This window comes from Copidosoma floridanum, unplaced genomic scaffold (assembly GCF_036245765.1).
Source record: "Copidosoma floridanum isolate Cflo_tuat_1 unplaced genomic scaffold, Cflo_Japanese_pri ptg000029l, whole genome shotgun sequence".
NCBI classification, from domain to species: domain Eukaryota; kingdom Metazoa; phylum Arthropoda; class Insecta; order Hymenoptera; family Encyrtidae; genus Copidosoma; species Copidosoma floridanum.
In genome coordinates this window covers 701,941-727,989 of record NW_028321906.1, presented here as the reverse complement: position 1 = coordinate 727,989, position 26,049 = coordinate 701,941, and the positions used below count along the sequence as shown (strand labels likewise).

The following is a 26,049-nucleotide window of genomic DNA, read 5'->3' as shown; positions in this document are numbered from 1 at the left end:
CGCGTGGCATTAATCAAACTCGAGCAGTTTGCTTTTGAAAAAAAGGTACCCCCTGCTTCTGGTTTTTCAGCTCCGATGTGTCCGTCTCTCTCCAGCTATGTGTCAGTGGGATGACCCGTAGTCCCCTCGTTTTTTTTTTTTTTTCGAGCCAGGGAGGAGTGGAATTGGATAACGAGGGCGATCGCAGCTCGTTATCGTGCTCATCGCTCCGCGTATCGGACTTTGGTGGGGATGACCGGGCGCACGATTTTTCTGATTGGCTACAAATTTTTTAAAAATTTTCACAGGAAAGGTATTTTCAACTTGTCGTACTTTTAAAATTGACGTAGCTCGTTTCGCTTGGACCGGCAGCTTATAAAACGCTCGCGCAAATTGTAAAGCAGTCGCTTGGTGTACAGTATACACTTTTTGATGTACAACATGCATCGTCGAGGGGCAGTGAGTTTTGATAAAGGATAGCGTGGTGGGTAGCGTGGTTTCATTGACATCAAGTGCCACTCGAGAGGTACAAATACGCGGAACAACGAAAAAAACGGGGTGGCCTAAAGTTGCTCGCAACGCGATTTCGTCCTCTTTGACGGTTGCTTCTGTTGTCGGTCACGTTGTCGAGCCACTACTTACTTCCCGTTGAAAAGAAAAACTTAACGTCCGACGTAAACATAGAGACGATCGCACGCGAACAAAGTCAATGGCGCAGGTCTATTAGGTCCAAGTTCACCGGTGAGCCATTGCAGTGTCCTTGGAGGGCCGAGCGGGTGAGTGGTAGTGCTCGGCGTGCAGTCGGACGCCCGTTCGTCGACTCCATGATGTGACGAGTGAGCCTGGTACCGTTGGAAAAAAAAAGAAATTTTAGTGAGTAAGGTATATCAGAAAAAGATACTTATCTCTAATTGTGTGAAAATTATGCAAGTTTGCGCTATTTTCAAATCTGTCGTCCCACGGTTTATAAGAAACAGAACTGACTCTCATCATGAAATGAAATTTTTTGTAACAATTAACTTGTGAGACCGGCATGTGATACTTAAAATTAGGTTTGAATGATAACTCAACCGAAATCTACGTCAAATAGGCAGCGAGAGTTCGTGTCGATTTTCCATCAACACAAAGTAAACAAACAGTAGCTGTAATCTCACTTGCGGCATGATTGGTTCTCAAAATTGATTAAAAGAAAAAAAGAAAAGAGATTAGGCCTTAAAGGCAATAAGAAAAATTCCAAATTGCCAAAATCTCCAAGTACCCGTAGAACACCGATAAATAACCCCAAAAGGTTGAAAAAAGAAACTCCCTCTCACAGTCGGCTCGCGTCGTAAAAATAATTCACAGGGCGAGTCGGGACGACTATGAGGTAAGAAAACGCAGTGTACGAACCCGCGTCCCAGTGGCATCCAGCAGCGAGAGCTGGCCGCTCAGTTGACGGTCTGGGGCACGTAGGGCGGCATGTACGGCCCGGTGAGGATGTACTGCACGGCGACAACCATAAGCTGGGGCGCGCTCCACCTGATGATGTACGAGCTTCCTGGAAACAGAAAATGCATTTCGCGTGTTTACACTCTCTCTCTTTCTCCGTCTAGTGGCAAGTGTACCCTTTAGGCTGAGGGAGACGCTGGATAGGGGAAACGGGAAAAGCCGTGTCGCCGGGGAGGAAAGACAGCGGGGCAATTGGATATGTATCTGGACGCGCTGCTGTCGTCGTTGGGGAAAGGTTTCAGAAGTTCGCGTTGTACGTGTAGTCCGTTTCGGCGGTGGATGGTATAGGGTGTAAGGGGATTTTCGTGTGCTCCGCGCATTTTGATGCTGCACTTATGCCGGGGTTGAAAGGGGGAAGATGGGCAGGAAACAAGTTTCACGACAGTATTTTTCCTAGACAGAAATGGTCTCGACAACTCCGCTAGAGTCGGCAATATTTATTAGAAATAATAAGTAGCCAATCTATGAGGAAAATTACAACTTAACCTTCCACAGGAACAAGGTACAAGGTACATGTAGTCGTTGTGTAACGCAGAGAATAACGACGCGAGGGATACAATGGCGCGCCTGCGGGTATGTAGTATATACACAGAGCAGCTTGCTTACACAACTTGGAGAGAGATGATAATCAAATATGCGTGTTCTTGTCAAATTATACGCGTGCCAAGTTTCGTAAGCTCACGCGAGGGAACCAATGCTGGGACGTATGGATAATTGGCCACTTGACACGTGTTTTTGAAAAGATTTCAGCCCCATCGAATTGATGATACGATTCTCCCGTATTGTAGGTAACAGTGACACAGACTTTTTTTTGTGTAAAATAAATTTTCACGATGAAACATATTACTCTGTACACAATTGAGAAATTTCAATACCATCGGTGTAATCAGCACCCAATAATTAAACAGCCAATTCTGGTGCAAATCTTCATTATTATCGCTGGTGACAAGCTTATTTTCAAAGGTGATCATCAGCTCATGCGATCTCATCACGTGTACATATGGCGCTTCTTTCGACACTCAATGGCGTATACTCCCCACACCCCCTCGGTCCAGAGGTAGCACGATGGTGCCAAAGTAAGAAATACGTATCTCCGAAATCCTGGGCCTCGACTTGAGTCGGTGCAAAGTGTTCCCCGGAGAGAGAAGGAGAGAGGAGTGGAAGAGGAGTCAGAAGGGTAAAAATATAACACAGAGGGGCATGTATCGACAGTCGAGTATTGGACAGACACACACACACATGTCCTTGCACGAAAAATTCGTGAGACAAGGAGAAAAAAGGGGTCAAACGGTGGGGGTCCTGGGATGAAGAGAAAGAGCGACGAGTTGCAGACAATAAAACGAGAAGGAAGACGAGCTAACAGGACGTCGTGGAAGAAAAAGACGGTGGCAGCGTTCCTCCCGTGTGACGAGGAAAAATCGCAGAACTATAGGGCTTCTGGTGGAAGTTGCCGTCCTCCGAGAGACGTATACACTTGGAGCGTACCTCCTGATATCCTATATCCCCTACATCCAACTCCCTTCTCTTCCCCCCTTTTTTGTTGTCTTTTGAAAGAGATACCGCAACTTACTGGAGAAAAAAGCCTTCTGGGTATACTATTGTTTTTTCGCTCAGCTTATCGTCCATGCGACCTTCTAGATTGACATTTTTATCATATTTCTCGGTACGTACGTCATAAATAATAGTAAAAAGCTTTATAGTTTCATGAAATAGTATTGATCGTAATCATTACCAGAATACTGATGATGAGGTTACAGCTGTGGTAAAGTAAAAAGGTTCGTAAGATCACGTCAATAATTCGAGTACCCTTGAAAATTGTTTGGTAGTTATGAAAATCTTTTAGTTTATTCTACCGCTGGCAAAATCAAAATAAACTAGACTAAAGTTTTAATAATTCTTGCATTTTTAACAGACACGAGGATGAACATTATCCGGAGTTAATTTACAAATAAAGTTAAATGAAAAATGAAAAAGCTAACTAATACGAGTGAATCCAGCTGTGGGTAGCCGCCTAAAATAGTTTGGCTAAAAAAATGTTTTAAAACTATTGTTAAATATGATATTTTTTTGTAATAACCCTTTGATATACGTCATTTTTATCATATAACTTTTTGTGAAATACTTACGGCAACTTTCAAATTCCAGGAGAAAAAGGTATGGGTGATAAATTTATAAGTTTTAAAGCAGTTTCTCTGGAACGAATGAATGACACAATCATCGCGTAAAACTCAAACAATATTCAACTTGCTGAAACTCAAAGTACCTTCATAAAAATATGACAAAAAGCTAGAAGGTGATCCTTAGATGTGCTATTTTTCTACAAACTTTATCTACAAATGAAAAATATCTTTATTTACTAAAAAAAAAAAAAAAAAATGCCAACGCAAAATTATTTATTTTAAGTATCTTCAGCCAAACGTAAGAAACATAATTTGAAAAATCTAATGTTTTTATACTTGTTTTGTTTCTAAATTTTTAAAAGTGTTAGAATATCCAGTTTCAAGTCATAATCACGTCTGTTGACGTATTTCAATGTTTTCTTTTATACCTCCATTTAGTGAAGTTTCAATACTAACTCTTTGTGTTTTTTAAGCAAAATTTTACTAAAATGATAAATCTCTAATTAGCAAAACGTACCTTACTATATATATATATATATATATATATATATATATATATATATATATATTAAAAATAATCTGCATGTCTTTAAGAGTAGAAACTTAATTTTCTTTGATTTGTTATGAAAAAAAAAAAAAATGGACAAACAAAGAATGTATTAATTTAGCCAAATTCTTAAAATGAGATGCATCAATGTACGAAAGTTTTGCTTATTTTTAAGTCAAGTTATTAGTCAAGAAATATTTCGCATGATTGAGAATTATCAGTAAGAAAATCATGCAATTCGGTACACAAAGGTTTTAGTGAAGAAAAAAAGTATCTGGTCAATTTTTATCCCATAGTGAGGTAGTGGTATTTTTGTATTTTGTTATTTCATGCGATCCCTCATGGCGATTCATATTTTTGCTCTTGTTAAATTAAAAAGAGATATAATTTTTAAGAAATATTTAGCTATGCGATAGCTTCGCGTTAACAATACCTACACTCGGCATCGTCACAACCGTATGTATAGAATTACAAACTCATTATGCGTCAATCTGGGTAAAACTACTAGGTATATGTCTTACACGCGATGTTATCTAATTTTTTTGAGAGTAATAAAAAACAAGAGAAAAAATTTATGCAAAATATTACATCTTACATTCAAGGCACGGCCAACCTACGAATTGCCAGAGCAAAAAGTGTAATTAAAATTATATGATTTGGTTTGAGGACTATTTTTATAGTTTAACATCACGTGATACAAAAAAGTTTGTTTTAATATGATCTATTAGTTTCGTATTAAATAATTTCTCCACAAGGAAAAGTTATGGAATATTTTAGCTACAAAAGAATTTTTTGGCTGTTTTAAAACAATCTTTTGTTTTAAATGTTAGGATAAAAATATGGACGGAAATGGATATTTCCAAACAAAGTGTTTTTATAAGATTTAAAACTTTGTATTCCACATTTTACCCACAAATGTGGTATAGAAAAGTGACATGATATAAAACGACTTTTCAAACTTGTTTAAACGATTGTTACTGTTTAGAGTGTCTTGACAACAATAAGAAGAAAATTGTACCAAACAAAAAAGTTTTATTCTAACAATCTCCACATTCTATTATTTGCATTTTTCGTAGGCATGAAAAAATATTTTACTGTTTTCGTACTCACTATGCATTGCATGCCACAGTAAAATACGCAATGTAAAAAAATTGTATTTTATTGTGGTCTACAATTTTGTCTGTGAATACAAACGTCTAAAATTTATGTGAAAGAAGTTATCACAAAAAATCTGATATTTTATTTTGAAGCGCTGCAGTCAAAGTGCAGAGAATATTTTACTCTCTAATAATAACTGTTCAAACGCAAATTATCAGCTTTAATACTTAACGTAAAACTACTTCAAAAATTTCAGGCCATTGAAATAACAATTACTTGAGTAAGTAAAACAGCTTGATAACAAAAACATACGTTATGTATATGTACGCACACCATGTGACTAACTCGGATGATCCTTTTGTTAAGTTAAAAAGTTGTTTTACATCGGAAACAGATAATTTATAAGTGGTTACGCTTTTTATTTTATGAAAATAAAAGGCCCTCCAATACATTGGCCATGCCTTAAAAGAAATATATACCTATACTCTCGTATGGATGGCTATTTCAAATTTTGAGCTTACATTTAAACCGAACTACGTTGCTGCATCAACTAAAATGAACATTATAGTAGGTATTTGCTGCGTGCACAATTTGAAAAGCAATTGCAGCAATATCCACATTATTATGTGACACTAAACGATACTGTTTGTATTCTGCTAGCATTACTAACATTAGAAAGTTGTGTATTTATAAATCCACAACAATTCTAAGGGTTAAATTTTTAATAAAATTAACGTATAACGAGTAGTACGTGCACATTTTTCTCATACGTGTTCATTAAAATATCTTGATTAAAATGCAACGAAATACATCTTATATTATACTGTCTAACTTTTAGAATTTTTAGCTGGGGTCTGACCTATGTAAGCGTGTGTATATGATGTGTGAACACACCGACGTAGGGCTAATGGAGCTCTCTGACTCGTGAGATTAAGAGGTCCGTGTTGACTACATTACAAATTTCGTCTCTAGTTATTCACGTACAGTTGTATCACCTTAAACTTTACATTAATTTGTAATATAATAAACACAGAATCTTTCGCGTATGTATCGAGGTGCTGTGCTCCTAGGTATGAAGCACGTATCGCGAATATTGCCTTTTGCTGTGCGAGGCCAATATAGTTCTCGTTTTTTTCTTAGTAGGGCTGCTTCAAAATTGTGCACGTAGCAAATAGGAGTATGTAGTTAGTGCGGCTCCTCCTTAACAGCTGATCAAACAAGAAATACGAGATTTACCAATTATATAGATCGATAGTGCATCTCAAAGCCGAAATAACTCAAACTTACTATGACTTGGATGGATATAAAATTACTTTACGTATTTTACGATGTGTCTATTATACGTTCATCAGATGGAACGTTTCGCACAGCCGAGCCATGATAAAACAGTACCTGATGCACCTCTTTCCATACGCGTACTCCACAGATATAGCTTAGCAAAGCGTGAAAAAGGCGTGGAGGTCTACAAAGAAAGCATCTACCGTCCTTCGTTCGAATGAATTTTCACGGCGTATGTATGTATACAACACACGACGTTGGTGTTGCAAAATTTTCACGGGTCCGTAGAGCTATGAAAACCCTCATACGTAGGTATACTTGTATCTCATGGCAAACCCCCTCCCCCGCAGAGAGACAGAGGGCGAGAAGGGCAGGAACGAAGGCAGGGATAAAAGAAAGAGACACGCGAGCGTCACCTGGGTGCAAAAGAAAACTCACGAGACGACTGAGAAGAGGATACTATAGACCAAGCGTGCACCAGTAAAGAATAGGGACGCACTGGGGGTGCATGTATATTTACGTGCGAAATGAGAAAAAAAAAAAAAAAGAGATCAAAAGTATGTATAATTACTCCAAAAAAAAAACTCGCTACTGCTTTGCTCGCTTTGCGTTGGATGCAACTGTATATGCAGCACGTGTGTCTGCGTGTATGTGTTGAAGCGTTAACGCAAAAGGAAGGGTAAGGGAGCGCTCTGATACTCTATACACAGCTGGGGGTGCTGCTGCAGGGCTCTCGAGACTTGCAGTACCGCGAGCTCGCATAATTAATTAAATTATTTATGAAAGCCAAACATCAAAAACGAGTGGTTAATTTCACGAAATTATTTAACACTGGAATACTTTATCACGCCCCCCCCCCTATTTCGCGCTTTTTTTTTCTCTTGCAGTTGCCACTCCTCCCTTTACAGTGCCGTTGTTTAAAGTTATATTGCCATGCATAATAAGAGTGTTCATTTTTTGTAGACTTTCATTATTTATAGGAGAACGGACAGTTTCTATTTTTTTGTTTTGGTTCTACTTAAAATGTCACACTGACGTTTTTTTTCCAGTTCCTTGTTTTTATAGTAACTATTAATTTCGACAGTCCTCTATTACAAATAAATATTTCTTTATTGTTATATATCTCAAATATTGTTTTCTGTCCTATGCATAATAAAACATTATATTAAAAAGTAAAGCCCCCTTTTAGGCATGACTGCTTCGCAAAAATGTCTTATATTTTCTTCAAAGCAAAAAGTGTCACCACCACTTATAAAGACATGTCACTCGATTATCTCGAAAAGTTTACATCCGATTCAATCTGACAGTTTCAAATCCAGCAAATTTCGTACAAGGAAAAAATGTTACCAGCATTAACATTGAAAATTCTAAGGAATTAAAACCATTTTGTTGCATGTTACTTTTTAAATGGACATTTTAGATCCATACTTAGTCGGGATAAGATGTCGATCACAAAAAAATAAAGCTTTTGACTACTTATGTACACACATAGAAAGGTATTTTCGTTATAGGCTATAAGGTAATATTTTTCAGGTTCGAGAAAAAAGTTTTTCTGCTGTATCTCAGAAATTTAAAGATTTACACATTTGGTGTCAGCAATAAAGATGTATATAAATTAAAAAAAAAAAAATAGATTCTTTTTTAGTTATTATTTGTTTCTCAAAGACCATCTTCATACTTGAAAAGTTAAAGAAAACGTTGAAGAATATGAAAATAAATCTTTGTTTTTTGTTATTCCCGTAAGTTTTTATTAGAGGTGTGTACATACAGTCGAAAAGAAATGTATATCTCATTGGAATACAACTTTTTTGTACTGTGCATTTTCATTTAAACAACAATACTGATTGTCTAAAAGGCAATGCAAATTTAAAAACAATTTAAAAAAACAGATGTTTGCCGATTATAATATAAAGTTACCATTATACCACAAAGTTGTAAATACTAAAGTTGAAAATCAACAATTTTTCTTTCTTCTACAGACTTTTATTTCAATACCTAGCTATGTCTTTAGTAAAAAAAATAGCAGTCACACCTGGTGCACATCTGGGCTATCACAAAGGACCCTTAGTTCCTCAGGCATTGCTGATCCCTGGAAATCTCTGGTAGTACCACCAGATGCGAAATTTATTAATATCTTAACAGGAAAAAATTATTAGAACTGCAGCATTTAGTTGAAACTCAACGTAAAAATAGCAATGAATTCATTAAACACGATGACATGGTTATACAAAAAAAAAGTGTGTAACTGCTCCCGAAAATCATCGAACCATTAATAATACAGTATAAATTTAGTTAAAATTAGACTAAAGACACGTTTTGTCATCTTATTACCTTTTGAAATGATATAAAAATTAATTCGTGATTGCAGTCACGTAGTCATGACACTATCATTGTGTCAAATTATAAGTGAATGTTAACAGATTAAAAACGTATTATAGAGACGTCACTAATATTATCCAGTAGTGCGTTAGTCATATGTTTCTTTGAGATGATTTATCGGCACAATGACAATTCGTTGTTACTACATATAAGTCCGAAAAACTGCCCAGTTGTCATGTCCAACGTCTAACGTCTCTGAACAAAGGATCTAAAAATGTATACTAAAATTCTTATTTTGTTTCTTCTTGGATTAGTTGGTGTGTCATTAGCTGAGCCACTAAATAGAGAAAATCATCACAATAATGTAAGATAATAAAAACATAAATTATTTGGCTAATTTTTTTTTCAAAACTCTGTATTTTAACACCAAAAAACTGTAAATAAAACTCTAGTTTTTTGTTCAAATCACAAAAATATGACTCGATAAAGAAATTATACTCTGTCATCACGAACACTTCAAGGTATAATTTACTTGAATCTCGCAGGTATCGGATTACGACAAGAAATCGAATGAGTTTTTAAACGATATTCGTAAAGAATTCAGCAATGATCTTGGAAAACTCTTAAGGGACGGAAAAAAAATAATAGACCTATTGAAAATTAAAGTCACTAGAGTTGTAAGAAGGTATCAAAACCATTTGGATGAATTAAGAAACCAGCAAAAAGATGATACACAAGAATACAAAAACCTCACAAGACTTGTGAGCAAACTTGTAAAATTGAATGAAACAAATTATGAAATTCTACCAAAAGACTCGACGTCGTTTATAAAAGTAAAAGGAACTGCAAGGAGTGCATCAAAATTAAGTCGGTTAAAAAAAGATTTCGATGATGTAATAGAATTGGCGGAATTAGTTGGTGAGAAAGAGATAAAGGAACTATTAAAAGATTTAAGAATTACAGGAAGAAGCATAATGAGTAGTACCCGCAATACTTTTAAAGGATCAAACGTATTAGAACTCGATATAAAAAAGTTAAAAGAATATACTAGACAGCTTTTGGACAATATTAATGACAGAATATCTCAGTACTGAAAATTCAAGGTAAGATTTTCAACATACATTTCTTAAAGAGAATCGTTAAAATAATAAACTCAATCGCGCAACTTACATACACAATGGAAAGTAAACGATCGTTTTCACGATAGTGAGGATTTAATAAAAATGTAACATCTCCTATGCGTTGATGCTACACATTACATTTTTCAATGTGATAGCAAATGATTTGGGATTGCTTGAGTAAATATTTTACAAGTGTGAAAAAACTTGTAAATGAAGTACTTGGAGTACACTAACTAAGCATTCAATGTTAAAATTACTCAATGACTGTTTATCGCACTTAAATGACTTTATTTTTCCTCATTAACGTGATGTTTTATGGGAATTTGTTCAATAGTAGAGATTTTTGATTTACTTCTAGACATTTTTGAGAAATGGAGAGCTACTAGAAGAGAAGACTTTCCATTTGTCGTTAACATTCTGAAAGCTGATACACAACAATCAAGAGTCAATGTGTGTAATGGAGCTCTTATCACAAAAAACCATGTTATAACGAGTGCCAGTTGTGTCAGCAATGGGGATGGTAATTACGTAATCGAAATTAGCAGGAAAGAAATTTATGTCATTAAAACTACGATCCACGAAAGCTATATAAAGTAGGACATTTATTGGTTTTAAATTTTAAAAATGTGTCCTATACAGCTGCAACTTATCATAATAATTTTTTTAGCGATTTTCATAGTAAAGATAATGACATTGCCATCTTAAAATTAAAAGAAAAAGTTAAACTTAATGAATCAATCAATATTATAAGCCTACCCTCCTCCAACGTAGCAAAGAATAAAGATAGAAAAAGTATTCTTGTTCACTCTACTGATGATAAAACAAAAGATAAGCCACTGCAGTCAATTGTGGCTCATATTGTCGAAAACAGTATTTGTCAGCAATACTTAAAGAATACTAATAATACACTGCCTGAATCGCAATTTTGTTTATTTGCAGGTACAGAACATGGCTCTGGTCTTTTTGTAAGTAATGAAAACATATTATAATCTTTATAAAAATTTGCTTTCAACATTGCATTTATGGATTTCGTTGGTTTTTAGTCTGGCTCACTTTTGGTTCAAAAAGATTACGATGGCAAAACTGTGCTCATTGGAATTACCACTGATAAATATAATGTATTTACTCAAGTTTTGTTATACGTCAATTGGATAAATGATACAATAAATGATAACACAGATACAGAAAATTAAGTTTAGTGTAGTGATAACGAAATATTCTTCAAAAATTAGAATCCAGGCCAATGAGTAATAGTCTTACAATTTTTTTTGTAAATGTTATTTTTGTATTTAATTTTTGTAGAAGCCTTATCGACAATAATAAAATAAGATGTGGCAGCACAGACGTGCTTCAATTTTATGGATTTATGTACCTTCTGTTTTCTAAAAATATTTTTTGTAATATTTTACTTCCAAAAATTAATAATTCAGAAAGAATTTATGTTTTCTTTTTGTAAAGTTTTAAAAACACTCTGCCAACTCAATTGCCGTATGGTCTTTTCTCAAGAAATTTTTTAGTAAAAAAACATAATAACAGATCACTTTTTTTTTTAGTTTTCATTACGGTGTGCTTTTTTCCAATAAAGTTTTTTATCATTGATGGTTGCGTTTGTTTAACACCCATCCTTCAATATATTTTCTAAATAAAACAGTATGATTAAACTGGTTGTGTGAGTCAGGAGTTGGTTATAATGCAAATACATACAACTTGATAGTAATCAAATCACACTTAATGAATGAAATCTAAGAATTGTAAAGAAAATTTAGTTTGTCATGGTTTTTGTCCAAATTTATTGATTTTTTCTGTTTCCCGAAAAAATTATTCTAAAAATATGTTGTATATTACATGGTTACTTGAAAACGTAATATGCAAAATTATGTGGCATGAGTAAGAAATGGCAGATCAAAATATTCAATGAAAATTGAGAAGCAAATTTTTATTAATAAGAATACAAAAAAGTTAACACATTATGTACATACATATAGTTTTAATACGTCAGAAGAAAAATTTTTGTAACATAAACTGTTTTTGGATGCATAACACCTTACGAATTTTATTAACAATTACATAACTGGACGAATGTTTACTAGAAATAATAACTTGTAATAACAATCATAATCTCACAAATTCTTTACTAAAAAATTCACATCTGAATTATGTACAACGTAGCATTAAAATAAAAATCAATAATAATCAATAATACTCTTGTTGATACAATCCTATTAGATGAAAAACATTGCAGCTCGTTAGCTTTGTATTTGAAAGATAGTGTGTGGTAAAAAGTTTTTTTAAAGAAAAAAATCTATAAAAAAACGTAATCGTTTTTAACTAAAGACATACGTTACTTTTAATATTTTAATTTTTAAATAAGACCTTGCAAAATGTAAGAATTTTCAACGATGGTCTCGAAAAATATATGTTTTAGATTCAAGTGACTGAATATTCATATGTACCTGACAGGCCAAAGTTGTAGATTTTTAATGATATTTTTGCGGGTAAGTCATTACAACGAAATCTATCATAATCACAGTCATGAATTTGCAACAGAAATGTCCTAAATTTTGAGGATTACTTTGTAATAGTGACATACATTATTAGTTAAAATATATCAAAGATTTCACATGCCAATTTGAAGATGTAAAGCCTCAAAGTTGGACTTTTTAACATGGGAAGGGTAAGCAAACTCCTTGAAAAAAAGACGTTATAAACGATACAAGAAACCCCCCAAAAAAATTTTTTTTTAAATAGTAAGTTATTTCTAATACAATCTAAAATAATGTATCAAATATTTGGATCATTTACCTGTACCGTTTATTAAATACCATTATTTACACCGATAAAGTTGTTTCCAAACTCTTAAACTTGTTCGTAATTTCGTTAGTTTTAGCACGATATCAATTATTTATAAATATTTGAGGATGTATCAGTTATAATAAATATTGATGAGCAATAACTACTTGATTTATTATCTGTTAAATTATACAACCGAATTCAATAACACATATAGCTTTGGATTCTTTCAAAATTTTTAATACTAACTATTCAAGTATTTGCAGTCTTACTATTACTCAACATTCATTTCTTAGCAAAGCTAGATGCCCTTGACCAGCAAAGTACGGACAGTACTACCTATCAAACTTCACATATAATTTGGGACCATCCATAAACTACGTAACGCCATTTAAGGGGGGTAGGGGTATGACAAATTGCGACATTTAGTTACGTGGGGGGATGGGGGGTTTAATTAAAAGTAACGTAACTTTTATACTTTATGCCACGAAAATTAAACAAAATTAAATGCACTATTTTTTTTTTCCAAATAGAGTGCGTAATTGCAAGTTTCTCAGTCGTGCCACGCTAGGCGCTGTATTTTACGTGTATACTAGTGACACTACTACCAACTTACTCTTATTATACGTTGATCACGCAGCAGGGTTTTGTTTTTCTTGTTGAGAAGTCGCGACGAAAAAATCAGTCGATAGCAGAGTATTGACACATGTGTAACAAAAAAACAGTTTTTTGTTTTAATTATGACACAAGCGCAGTATATAGTTTAATATTAATATATGAAGTTTAGTGTATAGTATATTTTTTAATGTGCAATAGATATTCATTTTGTAATGTCTTGGTATACAAAATTGTATGAAGCTTACAAAAAGTGTAATGCAAATAATTTTTCTGGACAAAAAATCCAACTAAACGTAAGCGAATTATGGAAAAGTTTTAAAGAAGACAAAGAATCATTTCCAGATAACGTGGAGAAGAAAATCAAGGAACTTCTTCAAGAAAAAACAAAAAAAGATGCAGAAAAGATTCTTTTCTTCACACGGCAAGTAAGATTAATCTTTATTAAAAAAATTTTCGTGTCATCTAAGCTATAAATAAGACTTGAAATAAATTTTGTATGATCTACAGTGACGTTAATATTGTTTATATTTATCATAAAATGCAATTAAAAAAATATTTCTTTTTTTCAGAAATCTGTAAGTAACCAAGTTCCCGATGCTAGTCCTTTTGTTTGCGGTAACTTAAACTCCGAGTCGGTATCGTATTCGGTACTGATTTTGCAAGAACCACTTCACGCTCAAGTCGAAAATCCTCCTAAAGGTAATAAAATATTTATTAGCAAACATTAGCACGCATTTGAACTTTCAATTATTAAGTCTGAATTGACACAATGTAATACAATCTGAACGAAAAAAAGAACGTTTTTTTTTTTTTACTTTTAATCTTACTTTAACAATATGTGATTTCAATTGAAACTTTAATATCAACATTTTCTACGCGTTAATGAGTTAATTTTATAATCATAAGAATAATATTTTTGTATTAGAAACTAAGCGTGGAAGGAGAACGCCTATCATCTCGAGCAGTGGCGAAGAAGATAAGAAAATTCGTAGCTCTAGCGTAAATCTACAATACTTTATTCCCGCACAACATATTATTAAGCCCAAAATTAATTTATTAGAAAAGCAGTTAATTGTAGCAGTCGAGGCTCGTGACTCTGGTCTTGGATCAGAAAGTGTACAAAAAGGATGTAGAGAAAACAAAAAAAGAATTGGAAACTTCAAGAAAAATGCTGACAGCAACAATTAATACAGCAAAACGCCAAAAAAAGTACCAAGATGAACGTCAGGAAGGTCTTAAAAAAATAGCGATTGATCGACCAGATTTAGCAAAAACTTTGCACGTAAGTTTTTAATTATTTAAATTGCATACTATCAAATAATCAATTCAAATGCTTGAATGTTAGTGAACTGAAATTAATGAAAGTAAAAAAAATGTTAGATTTTAGTTTCGCAAACAGCCTGGTCAACCTCAATCAGAACTTGATCAACCGGAATTGATGAAAACAATATGTGACATCGCTATGTTTGAAGGAGCAGCTGACAGTCGGCGACGCTCGGAATTAATTCGGAGCTGCAAAACATTGGACGACTTACGTGATGAGCTTTAAACACGTGATTTTTCAATTTCAAGAAGCGCTACATATCTTCGATTGCTACCTCGAAACTCCCACACAAATGAGGGTAAAAGGCACGTTCATACTGTGCCAGTTAAACTTTGCAAGACTCAAGCTGATTCTAGAAGAGAACACCTTGACAGTAAATTTTGTACAGCTTCAATTAGGTGCCTATAAATATATTTTTTATTCGTGTCAAACGATATGCTCTGATATATATAAATATTATATTTTAATATTTGAAATAAAAAAATTAATAAAAATATTTACTACCTAGGTCGTTAAAGTTATTTATTTTAATACTGGGTGTTCGTCAGGTAGCTGTAATATCGCAAGATGATAAAAGCAGAGTGCGACTTGGTATCACTGCAGCAAATAAACAGGCACCGATCTTAATGCACTTAGAATATAAAGTAAGTCTACCGGACCACGATTGGGTTGTAGCCCCAAGTCATAAGCTTATTCCAAGCGTGTATGCAGGCATTAAGATTACAGATGGCAAAATTGGTGATCCAAAAACTGTAACGCACTCAGGGCCTACTTACATTGCCATCCACAGTGCCAAGCACTCGACAAGTACAGCAGCAACTCACGCTTTTGATTTTAGAAGATTGTTAAACTTGAAATCTTTTAATGAAATACTTTGTAAGAAAATAATTACTTACTCGTAAAATTTCTCACTCTAATTTAGTTTTACAATTTAATTTACATAATATATTATTTGATTTTAGATACTGATAAACAAGTGAAACCTATCGTGGTTTTGATGTCTGATGGTGGACCAGACGAAAATCCACACTACGCCAAAGTAATTAGTTTATGTTAAAACCTGTAATTTAGATGCCATTTTTATAATAACTAACGCACCAGGTCAAAGTGCATATAATCGCGTTGAGCGGCGTATGGCACCCTCAAGTCGTGAGTTAGCCGGCTTAATATTACCTCATGATAAATACGGATCTCATCTCGACAATTCTGCCAAAACGATTGATAAGGAACTCGAAAAATTTTGAATTAGCAGCTCAAACGCTTGCAAACGTATGGAGTGACCTAGTCATTGATGGCTATCCAGTGACCACAGAATTCGCAGATTCGGAATGCATTGCCAAAGACGTAAGCAACGTATCACCTGAATGGTATAGCTTGCATGTAAAAGAAAGTTAATATTTTCTTTGGGTATCAACGAGACTTTTAATATTAATTTTTTCATATTTTTCTGTAAATAATTGAACAAAATAGTAATTTTTGATAAAAAAATCTATTTGTAAATTTTACATAAAAGATAACTTCTTTGATTTGTTTGTCAGACTAAGTATTGGTTTAAAACCCTTGATGACAACTGGTGTTCTTGTACTATATGATTATTACTGCCCTTCAGTTGTTGATGACATTCAAGGCAAGTTTTAATTATTCTCAAGTGTATTTATAATCTTTCAGCTCTAAATCATACGATTTTTTTTCAATTTTTAGGAAAGACATGCGACTCATATATGGAGTATATTTTGCTTAAAAAAAAAAAAAAACTTGCACACCAAAGAAATTCATGGAAAAGTCAATAATCAAAAACTATGTGCAAAAAAAGTTTTAGCGAAAAGAAAAACAGATTTACTTTGTGAACTTGATACTCTTGAGCCAATAATAGAGTGGCTCGAAGATGAAGACGTAGAAGTTAAATCTTTTGATCTCACAAATGATGATTTTACAGATGATATGGCTTCCTTTCCTGTAATCAGTGATATACACGAGTCGCTAGTAGCACTTTTTGAAAGGGAATGTGATGTAGAGTTAAAATAAAAGTTTTATTTAATAACAAATTCAATTGATAACTCAATTTTTATTTTTATTTAAAAAAAAAAAATTTTTCCTAATAGAAAAATTTTCGTAACATTTACTGGGGGAGAGGGGGGTCAGGCAAAACGTTACGGTAAGATACGTAGGGAAGGGAGGGGTCAAAAAAGGCCGGAAACAGCGTTACGTAGTTTATGGATGGCCCCTTTCAAGTTAACATATTTATCGACGATCAGTCGCATATATCTTTTTAAATAATGATACAGGTATGGTTTTTAGAAGTATACGAAACTTTTTTAGTTTACGTATTGCAAAATGATAGTCTTTATATCACTCAGTAAGTAATACAATAAATTTTCAAAGACAAGAAGAATATTAGTTTTTGTCGAAAATGTGCATATCCCCAGGGTAGTTCCTGGGCCATGCACATGAGCGATAAACACTATTTTTTCCACTGAGAAGACAGCAGTCGCTCAAAAGTGCTTGAAGTAGGAAAAGCATTATACAATGATTAATAATTTCATTACTTATCCACTGTGAGAGCTTTATTAAAATTAATAACTAATATCTTAGTAAGATTAATGTTAATTTACGAAAAAACAATTATTTGTTGATAAGTACAATTTAACAAAAATAGTGAGAATGAAAATTTATTTGTTATTGGACGAAGCTACATGATTGTTTGCCCGGTAATGCATTCCTTTATGGAAGACAGCGTTACATACATTACATAAAATAACAGGTACCTAAATTTATGTAAATGACTGGGCTTTTGCATGCCTACATGACTAATAAATTTCCACAATTATGCTATACCAGTGCACTAACGAATAATTTTATGAGTTTATTTTTTGATGATCTACAATTTTAAAATTTTTAAATTTAGTTTTACTGAAATGTCAACGTTTTTGTTATTTAAATTTTTTTTTTTTTTTTACTTTATTACTTTTTTTTATTATCTTTGAAGCCATAAGAACAGCACTTTAAATAAAAATGTATTGTACAAAAAAGTTTTGTTTTAATGAGATCTAAAAATTGTTCACTTATATAAGTGAACTAGCTCTTTAAGTTACAGTCAAAACATTAACTATTTTTGTATTCATCAATGTTCTCAAAAAAAAGTGAAGATAACAATTAGATGTATATTTCAGAGATTTACAAGTTTCTTTTCAAGTCCAAATGTGTATGACCTTAACTTTTAAAGTTATACCCAAGAAATGAGCTTTTTAGCTTTATAAAATTTTTTTTTAGGCCATATAGACATTAAACAATTTTTTCTGAATCTCCATTAAGTGATCAGAAGTTTTATATTTTTGGATCTCGTATACACTATTTTAACTGTGTATATACCTAAAATATCCACTTAAAAAGCTGCACTCAAAAAAAGCTGATTGAAATTCCTCAGAGTTGTGCCATCTTGGGGGTACCCACAACATTTTCCTCTGTAGATGAATTAGCTGAATTTCAAACTTCCCGGTTGCGGCATGAAGTCAAAACTTTAAACTAAATTTGAGCTTAACCCAATGTAAGCTTTTAGGAATAGTCGATTTACGTGTCTCCATAAGTTCATACATATATTTTTACTTGGATCATCCACGTACTATGTTCAAAATTTGATTTATACCAAAAAGTAGACGATTTAGACATAGTTATACTTTGTGCTCTGACGAAAATGTAAGGCACTCTTGTGAAGCAGAAGAATACGTATAAAAATTTCACAAGCAGGATTTATTTATCGGTCCATCGAGCCAGTGCCACTACCTAATATTATACAATTGAAGAGAAATTACGTAAAACTCCTTTCGTTGAGGACGACTTTCTAACTCCACTTGACTTTTTTACTTGAAACAAAATTCTGTCAACTCACGGGCGCTCGGCTTAAACAAGCCTAAAGAAAACGAAGCCCGCAAAGTCTACGGCTGCCAGTCTCGAGTTTAATCCGCGATTACATAAAGAAGCTCCTGCCCTCCACCTCCTTCGCGTAAAAAAAACCATCTCTCTTCCCACTCCCCGAAAAAAAAGAGCCAAGACAAAGTTGGAGCAGAAACAAGTGTACTCGTGCTATGCAGGGAGCACACGAGTCAAATCCTCGAGTGAAAAATCTTGCCTCTTCTTAATTTTTTCAGACGCGCGGAGAAACGTGTGCCCTCTCGCACTCGACATCCATGGAATTATCGTCCCCTTGCACGTGTGCCCGCGTTTATTTCCGCTCGTCGAATTCCACGTAGCTTTATCCGACGTAAGCGGATAAAACGTCGAGAGGGTTAAAGATGAGACTTGGACCCCGAGAGAAGCGCTCATTCTCACTTTGACGAGATCTGTATGTGTTTAATTAGCTGGGAACTGTGATGCTCGACGTTCAGGAGGGGTAGAGTCAGCTGCTGTCACTTATGCTGCCAGGGGCCTTGGGAAAGCAAGATTTTCGTCTAATGAGTGGGTATAAAGAGGCGCGACTGCGGGGGGTGCATCTCGTAATTAGCTGTTTCTCAAAATGATGATGGAATCTTTCTTTGAACCTCCGTGTATTTTTTGTTGCTTTGGGCTATATTTTTTACGTTAGATTCTTATAATTACAGAAAACACTGTTACCGTGTTAAATAGTACTATGTTAATTAAGGCTCTTGCAGTTTCAGCTGCATCTTGATTAAAAAGTGTTACTCTACCTTTGTACATACTATTCGGAGCACGCCTAAGTTTAAAAAAATTTTCGTCTGTCTAGTTTTACCACAATAAAGTAATAAAAATTTTACTTTTACTGTAGGAGAAATCGGGATTGCCATCGTAAGATCAATTGTTGAAACACCTTGCATTTATGAATAAATATTTCGTAAGGATTATTTTTACCTTGTTTCTTTGCTGTAATATTATGTTATATGAAAATAAGGTCGATCGATTCAATACATTACTAAACAAGCAGATAATAAAAAATTTCGACGTCTTAGTTGGAACCTCACCTCTTTGATTTAACCAATATTTAGAAATAGATTTAAATGTTCAATCAACATTTAATACAAGTAGGAGGAAAAAAGTCTGGCCCCATAATCACGTGCAAAATCTCATTCCACTCGAACTTTTATTGTTTTTGCTAACCAAGAGTTCTTGCTACTCATAAAAACGATAGCTCATGGAGTGTTCCGAAAGTATATGCAAGACCCTATCGATCAACGGCTATTCTAAATTTAACGACTTTCTCTCGCCTCGGTGCTCCAATTATTTAAGTAACCAAAAACTGGGTTAAGTTGTAAGCTGGGGTATAGTGTATCGAAAAAAAGAATCTCCTCGATACCTGAGGCCACCCATCAGAGCCCGATAAAGTAAACGTGCCAGAGTTCACCTAGTGCGGAGTACGTAATACTTTCGAGAAATATATTGGAACGTTGAAAAAAAAAGAAATTACTAACACACCAATAAATAGTTCGATCAACCACGCGACGGATCAAAGGGAGTCGGCAAAGAAATGTCTGACCGTATTCGACTTGAACTACTTAAAACTCTGAAAACGTAGTTCTTTGTTCGTAGTAAAACCTAAGCTTTCAAAGTGAATTTTAAATGCTCATCGTAAATGACTAATTAGTGTACGAGGTTGTGATGCCGTTAAAAGAGCGCAAATGAGGTATAATGAAACGACAAGCTGCAGAGGACAAACGTGCAAAAGACACGACAGGGCTGATGGCTCGGAGACCCGTGCACGTTCTAGTGAGGCGCAAGCGGATGGAAGCAGTCAAAATGAGCAAAGAGTCGGAAAGAAGCGAAACAGATCGAGTAAGGGATGGAAAAGGCTACTTCAGACTGTAAATATACGCGGGCATGGGGGATGGGAAAGGGTTTGGGTACACGGGGGTAATAATCGCTCTTACGCTTGGCTTTTCATTTCGGGCGTAAATTATTCGTGAGTTGGTGGTGGCATGGTTGCCGTTGCACGAGCACCAGCCGGAGGTTCTCTTGAATGCCTGAGTGGCCTCGTCTTGCACTCCGTCTCTCTACGTGTGTGTGTGTGCGTGCACGTGTGTGATACACAAGTGGATGTTCACTCGACTCCCTTTCACATTCTCGAGCTCGAGGCGAGCGGGAAAAGAAGTGGAGGAGGAGGAGGAGGGAGGAGCTCGCAGCTTCGCTTCTTCTTGGCGGCTTGGATGTTTGTCCTCTTAATTTGTCTGCTTTCGTCGCGAAGAAAAGAGCGTTTTCATTAGACTGACAGACGAAAGGAGGGGAGGTGAGAGAGAAGAGAAGGAGAGAGATCAGAGACGACGACGCGGCGTTTCCTCCTTCAATTTTTGAAAGGAAGAGGAAAACTTTACCGGAACAACAGGAGCTTCCAACCTCCCAGACAGATTTTCATTTTATTTTGTTAGTGAGGAAAAGGGGAGATTGCACGTGACTGATTGAGGATGGCTGATTTCTAGTCTCCTCATGTTGTTTGGGGTGTTTTTGCATGTTTTCTCCGCTTCTTTTAAATGTTCTTTTATTTCTTTATTTTTTCCTTGAAATGAATAATTAAAAGTCCATGCCAACTAGGGATTCAATTAAAACGATGGTTGAAAAATAAAGTGGCAAACGCTGGATCGTGCAATCAAGTGGGAATAAAGAGAAATAGGGCGTGGTGCAGCTGAAATGTATTTTTCCATGTAAAACGTAGCCAATTAAAAAATTTGATTGCTCGGGGCTCGAGGGACAGGACAGGAGGGCGGGCTAATAAGGCTCGTATTGCTTTTCCGAGTGCCCGACACCCCCGCGTGTAAAATAATCCTTTTAATTCAATTGGAACTGTTATTTGTAAGCCATTTTTATGGATGACACACCGTGGGTACGTATCATGGGTATTATGATCGGAATTACAAACTGCGAGCGGTAAAAATCGTGCATGAGTGTGTTTATACGAAAGCGCACACGCTTGATGCTGAACATTGGAAAATTAAATAAAATTTTTGACGCACTTAACTACGAGCATTGCTGCAAGAAAATGGAAAAATCCATCGGAATTTTGAATTCGCTGTGCAAGTTTCGTGACAAGTTGGTACAGAAAAAAGTAAGTGTGACCCATGCAAATGTCGAACAGAACTCTGGATTATAAGAATTAATTTTTTTTTTTCTTTTTTACAAAAAAACGATAATATTTAATTTTAAACTCATTGTTACAATTCTCGACTTCAGGCCAGCTTTTTGTGAATCGGCCACATAAAGTCAATATAAATTTTAATTCTAAATATTAATCAGTAATCCACTAAACGATCTTGATCCGAGTGTAGACAATTGTATAACTGTTGAAAGTTGAAATAATGAATATGGTTTTACTATTTAAAATAATAAATATTCACTATTTGAAAGTTCTATACATTCAACACAAACTCAAAATAAATAATGTGATACAAGAGTAAAAGTCACACAAGCTGACAATACTTGCACAAGTGCTTAATCACTATACAAGCACAATTCAATGATTGCACAACCTAGTTATTGCGTAACTTTGTATGATATTTTTATTGTATTACTTTACAAATTTTAGGGAACCTTGTCTACTTTACGGGGACACGAGGAGTAAAATTATATATACATTAAGGGTCCAAAACTTTATTTTTGTAACTTGTATAAAAGTACGTATTTTGATTGCTAGGATAACTATTGTTTCAAATAAAATTTAAAAGGTATACTAAACAAAAGTTGTATGTACAAGTAACCAAGTTTTAATAAAATTGATACTTTGCAATGTGCTTTGGTAAACGTAACTGTTGGATACCAATAATTAAAACTCAAAATTGAAACACCTGTTTGAGCCAATATTCTGCCGAATCAGTTAACTGTACGTTTTTACCTATGGAAATGTTAGTCAAAGAGCACCGATGAGAGAGAATCCCAATTCAATACCCCACCTGGTGTACATATACAGTCCATCAAATGACTCGAGGCCTGAGGGGTTCGATTTGACTGCAAGCGCACGCTTATACGCATAAGCCTATACGCATCCGAGCATCAACTCAATATACGCAACGGGACGAGCAGAGGCACCCAAATTATGATCATGAGATCAGTTTCCGCGGGGCTTTCTCCCCCGCGCGTATTGAATGCTCCCCTTATTAATTACGAGATTCCGCGCGCGGGAGTACATAGGTGATGCCTCTATGCGCTGTGCCTTTTCGCCCTTCCTCTCGTCCACGGTGCTATTGTGCAACAAGCGCGTGCAGCAATTTTCCAAGGGCTTCCAATACGTGTACCCCCATCTATCCGCTTCATCCCTCTACTCGTACATTTATGAATTTCACCTCGGCGTCCGCAGCAAACGCTAGTTCATGTACCTACCTCGCGGCTGCTTCATCCAAAAATTGACGCGTTGCGCTCATGCTGCTGTGCATAATTTGTGTGCCTGGCGGTTGTGCGCTAAAATTCAATTCGCTAATGGGAATACCTGGTTTAGGTACAATATGTGGTGGGCGTATGTACCAATGTTGTGTGCACGTTTTTGTGTACGGATTTGGTAGATCATTATGTAAAACGAAGTGGTGAAGCTACAGCGCAGTTGTCAACTGATGTGCGTTTGAGTGGGCCCTTGATTTTGTCATGGGTTGGTGATGCGCGATTATTATTACCGATGATATTAACAATTATGTTATTCACAGTATAAAACTAACTTTATACGCCACGTCAATGAGCTTCGGATACAAACATATTTATTCCCATATTATACAGTGATTTTGGAGGGTCATTCCACACAACCCCCATCCCCCCCTCGGCACCTTCTAAATAACGTAAAATTCTATTGGTTTTTACCGTATTTTTATTGCGTTAAATTTTTGTTTAGCCCCCCTCACTATTATATAACTCTATAACCGGATACCCCACAAAGCTTACCTCCCTATTTTAAAGGACACCTTTCAGCCAACCTTCAGTCGCATCTCTAAGTGAGGTTAAATTATGTAGGTTGTCACGTCATTCCTAGTTAAATTACTTTTTGCACACCCCCCTCCTCTCAACTTTTCTTACACATTGTCTGAGCAACGCTCCAACATTTGTTGCAGCCCTCTTTGGACATTTTTCACCACTCCCTTAGAAATTATTATATCGATGTGATTTGTTAACACATTTTTTAACACATTTGCACATCATCCTTGAGATCGTTCTATGGCGCGCTTTTTTGTTTTATCTTTAATTCTTAATAAGTTTAAGAATTGCATTATTTCATATAACATAACAATCGTTCCAATTTTTAAACTTAGCTCATGCAGAGATAAGCCCTCACAAATATTGTTTGGAAATTCAATTGGAAATTTGTATAATGGTCACTATAAGATTTTAGTTTGTATAATGGTCACTATCAGATTAATCATCACTTTTGTAAGTAGCACGATCTATTCTATTATATGTTCTCATTTCTTCATTTACATGATTTAGAATTTTTTTATTCAAAAAGTAAGTATATATTTATTGAAAAGTTAATATCTTTACCAAAAATATCGGTACAAAAATCAGTTGTTTTCCAGTTTACTTGGCACTTGCAACGATTAAATATTTCCTTCTCCAATGTCTAATAATAATTTTAAAAATATTTTGTCAGTCAAAGACTTTTTTGGGACATTTTTTAAAATTTTCTTTAAATTTGAAAATTGAATTTAGCTGTAATAATGAATTATTGCTTTAACCTTTTTCAAAATCTTCAATAAAAACTATTTCAATTTTTTCTATAAAGTTTTGCCTCGAATATCTTCGGACATTAAGAACTATGCAAAAAAATTTCTCAATTGGCATGACAGCATAACGTTACATGCTTCTTCAAAATCTGAATTTTAAAATCGTGTTCCTCTAAACCTAAAGCAACAGCAGCATGTATAAATGTATAATAAAGTATTCTGTCAGCTGTTCTTAACATTTCTAAAGATTCTCTGCTTCATTAATGCGATTTAACATTAGTTCACATAAAAAACACTTCTTAGGAAACACTATGTTAAGTCGAGCTATTGTTGAATTGTTTCGATTCACTCAAGTTTTTGTAACTGAATAAAAACAGTAGTATTATATAATATTAACATAGCAAATTATGTTGTGCAAAATTTGGCAAAGATTTCTGAATGACAAAATTCTATTGACTACGGTCAATTGTTGTGAACGTGGAAGAATATTTTTTACTGCGTCAAGTCTGTATGATAATAAATTAAAGCAACTAATGAAAAAATGATAATTTTGGATATTTTATTCGATATTACAATAATCTTTTCTCTTTTGAGTCTTAGGTATGAAATACTTGAACTAATTTTTTCAATGAATTTAGCGATTTCTTAATAGTATCAAGTAAAGAGAAATTTTATATTTTCTAGGAGGTGTTACGTATTTCTTCAATTCATCACACATGTTGGTACTTGTTCTCGATGTGTACAGTGGCGTCATTGTACAGCGTACGTCTAAAACAGTACGTCAGTAACACTTACAAATCCTTTATCTTGCTTCTGTTTTACATAGAGTTGATTATAATTATTTTTTTAACATTTTTAAAAGTTAACCTCCAATTCACTGTGAATACAGATGAAGTATGGGTTCTGAAAAGAGGAAAAATGTTTAAAAAAGAGTAAAATAATGAAAAAGAACAAAACTGGAGGTCATAGAACAAAAACTTTAAAAAGTGAGAAAAATTATAATCTTGTTAAAAATAAATCTCAAATATCACGTCTAAACAAATGAATAAAATTGGTTTTATACTATTTCACTGATAGAACAATTGAAAAAACTGAGTGAGAACCGAGGTGAGAACTGAATTGAGTTGGGTAATTCGTTTGCGATTGAAGAGATGCAGTTCCTGCAAAAAAAAATTTTAATCAAGAAGGAGAAGTGTGATTCCACACAATTAAAAATGTTGAAAATCAAAATGCACCCTGAAGGATTTATCTTGTGTTTGATAAATTTTTTTTGGAAAAAAGATTAAAAATTTTATTTACGAATTTCAAGTCATGAATTTGTTATTATTTAATACCTCCGTTAACCTTTATTCGTTATAAGGTATTCATCTAAATATTTACTTCAGTTTTAATATGTACTTGCGCCTTATCATAATTTATACAACTGTAAAATCGTTTAAGTTACTATTGTCCAAGTACTACATTTCAACTTGTCCAAGTATTGCAGCATTGTCCAACTTTTGGTTTTCAAGGTTATCCAACTACTCCGATAAGTTGACATGTTTTAAAACGTACGATAACTATTATTAAAGAGCTGTTTTAAAAAATTTTTTGTGTGTTGTATATTCTTAAAGCATCTTAATTACAAGTGAATATTTTAAAAATATGAAAGTATTGCACATTAACTTCGAAATATAAGCGTTAAAATTAATTTCGAAAAATCTGTCCAAGTATTGGGCGTTTTACTTTG

General features: G+C 34.4%; 1 protein-coding gene across 1 annotated transcript in view; it reads right to left on the bottom strand.

Annotated features, from left to right (window-relative positions):
* Positions 1-751: 751 nt before the first annotated feature.
* Positions 752-26,049, bottom strand: part of LOC106637211 (lachesin) — a 472,386-nt gene continuing 447,088 nt past the window's right edge. The window contains exons 9-10 of the mRNA XM_089596117.1: positions 1,369-1,516; positions 752-821 (exon numbers count right to left, since the gene is read on the bottom strand). Coding sequence (XP_089452243.1) covers positions 1,407-1,516 — 110 coding nt within the window. The 3' untranslated portion in view covers positions 752-821; positions 1,369-1,406. The remainder of the gene's footprint in view (positions 822-1,368; positions 1,517-26,049) is intronic.